The sequence below is a fragment of the Myxocyprinus asiaticus genome, chromosome 49 (assembly GCF_019703515.2).
Source record: "Myxocyprinus asiaticus isolate MX2 ecotype Aquarium Trade chromosome 49, UBuf_Myxa_2, whole genome shotgun sequence".
Taxonomy (NCBI): domain Eukaryota; kingdom Metazoa; phylum Chordata; class Actinopteri; order Cypriniformes; family Catostomidae; genus Myxocyprinus; species Myxocyprinus asiaticus.
Genome location: NC_059392.1, coordinates 6,601,052 through 6,607,999, shown reverse-complemented (window position 1 = coordinate 6,607,999; position 6,948 = coordinate 6,601,052). Strand labels below are relative to the sequence as shown.

Genomic DNA, 6,948 nt, shown 5'->3' with positions numbered 1-6,948 from the left:
GGAAAAACATTTGCGAAGTTTCAGGTAGTAAAACATAAATAAATAAATAAATAAAAAACGTATATTGCAGTAATTGGATTTATTTTAATTTTATGCGTTAAACATTCAACTATTAATCACAGATTACATTTCCCAGCCCTAGTAATTGAAAGTGAGTTACTTTAATCTAATTATGAGAATTTTAAATGTAATGCATTAGACTACCTTTTTACTTAAAAATTAACTACATTTAGGTTAACTAATTAATTTGTAATCAGATTACACCTGACACTTAAGCATTTGAATATTCTGCTGTAAAGTCACTTAAGGATGATTTTTGGCTGGACATCTTTGACCGTTGTCCATCTTGCTGTGTTTTTTAGTGTCTTGTGCAGGAGTGCACAATATTTGAGATGCCATGTCAAGTTAAAAAGAACTTTAACTATTAAAAAATGCATTTTGAGACACCGTTGTTCTGCTGTTTTCGTGCCGTTGCATCTAGCTTTTTTTGCGCAAGAACGATAAATTTACTTGTATATGTAATTGTCATTAAAAAAAATTGCAATATGCCTAATGTAAAATAAAATCATTAGTGTATCATTAATGTAAACTAGTGTTGCCATTGATAGCCTCATGACTGTAATGACTAAAAGCCACAAACTTATTCAGCACTGACTTATTTTTGCTAACGTTAGTAGTGTAATGATGTACCCTTACAAAATGTACCATGGTATCCACAGTTTCTACCAAAGTACCATAATTACTACAGTTGATGTTAATACAATAAATATGTACATTTTCATGGGAAACCAAAAAAGACAAATTCATAAAGATTCTTACACTGTTTGAAGAAGATAAATATTCATTTATTATGATTTTAACAATAATAACATTAACTGTAGTAACTACATTTTTGGCAGAAACTATTGTTATGGCAATTTTTTATGGGTTAACTTCTTTTTTTTTTTTTTAGGTATACGCCTGTTGTTGTTTTCTATTGCAGTATTTCTCTGCTAGTTGTAGTTAACAATCTTCACACAAGTCTTGTTTAAGTGTTGTTTACTGATAAAATCTGATTGTTTCCTTGGGAACTGAGATATGGCCACATTTCCATAAATAACAACATGAGTAATCCTTCAACAAGTATGATAGAAGAACAAAATAAGTCTAATTCACTGTAAATAGAAAGTGCTTTTGAACATATTGAATCACATGTTCTGATTAACTGCTTAACCTGTTCAAATACTGACCTCATATTAGATTAACATAAAAAGAATGATGAACTGCAATCTATTTCGATCTTATAAAACATTTATAAGCACTAACGGCTCAATCAACGCTCAGAATCCCTGTTTCTGGACTCTTGTAAAATTTCCAGTGGGTGCCACATTAATTATTAAGGTTTATTTATAGGAGTCCATTACCTGCTGCTCCAAAAACAGCACTTTCAGTCCCTCACCATGGGGTAGGTTTAAAAAAAGGTGAATGTTGGGATGAACTGTCTATTTCATCTTTCCACTGTGAGTTTCTGTATTATTCAGAAACTTTCTCTTGTCTTGTGGCCTACAGTTTATGCTTAGAACCTTTTAGGAAGATTGTAAGGTATGTTCTTAGAAATGTAATGTAATCTTAGTAATCAAATATTGTCCTTATTTGGCACATACATGATTTTCAAGAATGTTTTCTTTTTTTTCCAAATATCATGAATTTTTTAATCATGAAGATTTCTTGAGGTCAAAGGTCAAAATACCTTGACACAATCATAAGTGTCTTCTCAAATGAAAAAGCAGGCCTCTTCCAGAATAAAAGTGTTTTGTTTTCTAAATTGCAAGTAATTACTTTCTTTTTTTTTTCTTTTTTTTTAAATGCGTAACAATGTAGCATGATGCTGAACTTGCATGCAAAAGTTTCCCCATTTAATGTTTAAAAATAACTATAATTTTCAAACCGCAGCACAGCCTGGTAAAAAGTAAATTTAATTTTAAATCACGCTCAATACAAGCCAGTATATTGACGTCTGTGTCGTTTATTGATGTTGTATGTCTGTGCATTCCCACCCAGCAGGTGTTGCGTTGTGTGTTTCTGGGCCCCTTTGTACTCCCAGCAGAGGGACTTCTGTGGCCCACTGTGGCTTTTCACTAATTACACAATGAGCGAGTTCTCCTATTAATATCCATTTCCAATCTAGCTGAGCGCTAAAGGGTCATTACCCCGGTCCCGTTAGTGTGTCATGCTCAAACGCATGCACGTGTGGGCCCCTGACAGCCTGGAGCTAAATAAAAAGGATTACAGTCATCCAGCACAAAGTGAAATCATGTAGATCTGACAGCACAGGGAATTATGGGTGATGGTTGTTGTACCAGACTGCCACTTTAATTACAGAAAACAGGCTCACTGCCCAAAATAATGCTGACTATTGAGGGAAAGCCCAGAGTACTGTACTCTAACTACATTTCAAAAGCAAATAAACAAGTTTTAAATTAAAGCTAAAGTGTGCCACTAGTGGTACCAAATGAAATTGCAACAATAATAACTGCTTTCAAAAAGGTTTCCCAAACACTACTCCCCCCCCCACCCCTTCCATTGCACAAAAACAGAAAGTCCACCTACAAATGGTGTACTTATAGTTGTCTCTGCAGATTAAACTGTGATAATAGAAAGCATTTTAACTGTAAAAATTACACACAACGTTAAAGGATTTTTCCTCATAAATGTATTCCAAAAAAATGCAAAACAAAAGTATTCCGATAACATTTCGGTATAATTTAGTTTTAATATTTTTGGCATCATGTGCATAAACAGTCTTCATTTCACTACATGGTTTCATAATACACAACCTCTGATTGTTAAGTTAAAAAGTAGCATTTCAGCAAAACAAATGTATCCTTTCACGTTTCAGGCCTGTGTAGGCACTTCAACCAACCTTTAAAAAGAAAGCCAGGAAGACAAAAATAAAAATAAAACAAAATAAGTATAAACCACTCTGGTGCAACAGGAACTGTACCCATGGTTCAATGCGCTGCTATTTATGCAGGAAAAACAAAAGGAATTAACAATATAATAGCAACCGAAACATACAATGTTTAATTTTACATATAGGTGCATGTAGGTGTTAAACATCAACATCGCATTCAGTTTATTTAAGGAATGACTTTGTAACAAAAGTATTTTTCATATAAGGTCTCATCAAAGCGATTACAGGCAAGCAATTAAATTTGAAGCAATATTTATGGGGTTAATATCAAGCAGCAATATGGGTCCAGCCCATTTTTTTCTCTTATTTTAATGTTTTAAATTATTGACTAGTTCTATGTTTTCTTTATATTTTGTTTATTTATTTAATTTGTTTTTGGTTCATTTTATTTATGAGTATTATTCATCTTGGCTAACACTTTATAATAACTTTCACTAATAAGTCATTAACAAACATATAATGCATAAAGGTGAAGCGTGTAATTTCTGCGCCACCAAACTTATTATAATGAATGTTTTAAACAGGTTTCCCAAACAGACCATCCATCTTCGGACAAACAGGTAACTCACGCGCCAAACTCACACCATTGGGTGAGGCAATGTTTATATGTGTTGGGTTGGTCAGAATGCACAAACAAACAGCAATATTTTGATAGCGCCATAAAGCCACAGTCAGTACGTCTTCATGCGTGTTTAAAATCGAGATATAGCCATTTTTTCTGTAGTTGAACAATAATCTTCATCTGTCTGTCAAAGTATACATGACATAATGTGTAATTGAATATTTGAAGGCAGGAAGACAAATATGGCATTTAAATATTTTGAAGCATGTGCACAACACCGAGGCAAATTGAGTTCTGATTAATGTGTATACATGCTGGATGAAGCCAAGCTACAATCTTGTTATCGAAGTCTGTTAGTCTGACTTCGCAAAAATGTACGTGTATACATGCTGGACAAGCCGAGCTACAATCACGTTATCGAAGTCTGTTAGGCTGACATCGCAAAAATTAACGCGTATACATGCTGGATGAAGCCAAGCTACAGTCTCGTTATCGAAGTCTGTTAGTCCGACTTCGTAAAAATTGGACTGGTACGATTTCAGTCAGACTAAAGCATTTTTGTTTTAATCCGACTGAAATCGAACATTAATCGAATTTTAAAGCGAATGTAAAAGTACTGTGTGTTCACACTTTTGGCAGAAATCAGCCTAATAAAAATGTACTTATAGTTGTCTCTGCTAGTTAAACTGGGATAAGAGCAAGTACGTTAACATCCAGAAAACTGCGCAAAAATTGGACTGGTACGATTTTAGTTGGATTAAAGCGTATAGATGACATTTTTAAATGATTATAGATTTAGTCCGACTGAAATCAGACTTTAAAAGTGCATGTAAACGTACTGTGTTCACACTTTTCGCAGAAATCAACCTACGAAAAATTACACATCAGTTTTAAACAAATCAGTAGTTCATGCGCATTCAAATATGACTATCAAAACATATGAATCAAAGTTTAATGACATTTCCAACAATATGAATGCACATCAACTAATGATCTTTTGTGCGGTATATTCGTTAAAATCAAAGGTGAAAGCTATCATAATGTGTTAGCAATTCTTGCACACCAAGGCAACACCCGTCATATCTTTCATGGCAACATTTTGAGAGTTAACAATCCAAATCCAAATTGTACTCTCAACACAAGTGCACGACTTTCTATCGTTTCTTCTTCTGCTTCAGCGATTTTCTTCTTTTGACGATCATCTCGTATAGTTTGTCCATTCCCTCATGGAGTCCCTCGCCTATGATGGCGCAGGCCGGTTGGACGTGGTAGGTTGTGGATGGACTGAGTTCATGGAGCGCCAGGTGCTTCTCGATCTCATTAACCGTGAGAGATTTGGGAAGGTCCTGCTTATTGGCAATCACCAGGAGAGGAGTTCCTTGGTTCTCTGAGAATTTGGTGACTTTATGCAGTTCCGTTTTGGCTTCCTCAAGTCTGTCAACATCTACGGAGTCCACCACATAAATAATACCATCTGTGCACCGGCTGTAGGACTTCCACAAAGGTCTCAACTTCTCCTGGCCACCGACGTCCCAGAAATGACAGCTGATTCCCTTGGCGTTGCCATTACTGAGTTTGATCTTCTCAGTGTTGAAGCCAATGGTGGGAACTGTGTTGACAAATTCATTAAACTTTAAGCGGTAGAGTACCGTGGTTTTCCCAGCTGAATCCAAGCCGAGCATCACAATGTGCAAGGACTGGAATGCGGCAATGTTGGAGAAACCGTTCCCCATCTTATAACAAATATATGACAATCAATAAATCACATGGCAACCTCTCTTATCTGGAAAGGCAATGTCTCTCCAAGAATCTGAGGACCAGCTTAATGGTTTAAGGCTGTAATTTCTCCAGTTTCATTCGTTATTAAGCTTCCAAACTGGGATGACTTTAATAATGAAGAAAAAAAGATCAAGTCATGATCCCATTAGGTGATCCATAAAACGTACAATCGGCCACACCGCTCACAGAAGACGCACTTAATGTGTCAGTGAAACACTGGAGCTCTGCTTATCCTAAAAAACAAAACAAACATGTTAACACATAAAAGCATTTTCTGTCTCCATTACACATCATCCGAGGCAGATATACACGGCGGTCTGGGAAGGGCGTTGGGTTTACCTCCTGTGATCGTAATTTTTAGAGGATAGGTTGTGCTGCAGACCTCCGTTTATCGCTCCAGTACCATGTACGTATGAATATCCCGATCAGATATCTCCCTCACACCGCGTAAATCCGAGACGGTAAGGTCAAGGAGCGAGGCGTTTCCCCAGTAGAGATAAAACAAGCCGACGCTGATACGGAGGATTCCCGCACCGCGCCAGATCGGGAGCAGCACATGCACTGAAGTAAATGTACTGCTGCCGCTGCTGAGTGTGTGTGTATGCGTGTGTGTGTGTGAGGAATACAAATTTGACTGAACTCCTCCCACACTGGAGAGGCGAAGCAAGGAGACACCAGTTCAGAAAGTCACACCACAACACGATTTGCAACCTCAGGCCATGTACATCATGACCCCCAGAAAAAAAGGATATGGCGCATATATATATATATATATATATATATATATATATATATATATATATATATATATATATATATATATATATATACTTTTGTCATTGTATTGTAGTAAAACATGTTACAAGAAGCATGTATTGTTACAAAAACAAAGGTTTTATTTTATGAAAAAAAAAAAAAAAAAAAACAATTATATAAAAATAATATTAATTATATTGACATATTTTATATTCTATTTTATAATCAGTGTAATGTTTGGTTCATGGGGAACTTGTTACATTAAGTAAGTGTTCGTATAATAACAAATATTTTATTTGTTTTAAAATAAAATATGTTATTCTATTAATATAATAGAAATTCTTTAGAAATATTTTATAAAGTTTACTTTATAAATAAATAATATTTTAAATTATTTAAAATGAATTGCATTGTTATTTTTTCAGGTATTATATTATATTATATTATATTATATTATATTATATATTAGCCCATAAGATGAACATCTATTAATGTGGGCATGATAGATTATAAATACATCTTTAATTACATAATCATAGTGTTTGGTGCCTAAAAAACATATAACAAACATATTTTTAATTAAAATCTATCTTATTCTATTCATATTGCATTGTAATAATATGTAGTTTCATTTAAACTGCTTAATGAGGACTTTAAGACATTACAGCATAATTTTCTGTAAAACTGCTTTAAACGATGTGTGTTGTGAAAAGCGCAATACAAATAAAACTGACTGACCTGATCTATATATAGTCTATTAATTTAAGAAGCAATTAATTTAAGATTTAAGAAGCATGTTTAAGCAATTTATAAGAACAAAGAGTTTATTTTTTTTATTAAAATAAAATATTTTATTGTATAAATATAATATCAATTATTCAGAAATATTCTATACATT

At 34.1% G+C, this 6,948-nt stretch overlaps 1 protein-coding gene across 1 annotated transcript; it reads right to left on the bottom strand.

The window, feature by feature from the left end:
• Positions 1 to 1,029: 1,029 nt before the first annotated feature.
• Positions 1,030 to 5,872, bottom strand: LOC127438566 (ADP-ribosylation factor-like protein 4C). Its single transcript, XM_051694231.1, has 2 exons — positions 5,634 to 5,872; positions 1,030 to 5,527 (listed from the first exon to the last, which is right to left on the bottom strand). The coding sequence occupies exon 2, from the start codon at positions 5,246 to 5,248 to the stop codon at positions 4,670 to 4,672; it is 579 nt and encodes a 192-aa protein (XP_051550191.1). The 5' UTR covers positions 5,249 to 5,527; positions 5,634 to 5,872; the 3' UTR covers positions 1,030 to 4,669.
• Positions 5,873 to 6,948: the final 1,076 nt, after the last annotated feature.

What these genes read in the sequence shown, in the direction of transcription:
- LOC127438566 (XM_051694231.1), bottom strand. Translation starts at nt 5,248, where the DNA reads ATGGGGAACGGTTTCTCCAACATTGCCGCATTCCAGTCCTTGCACATT.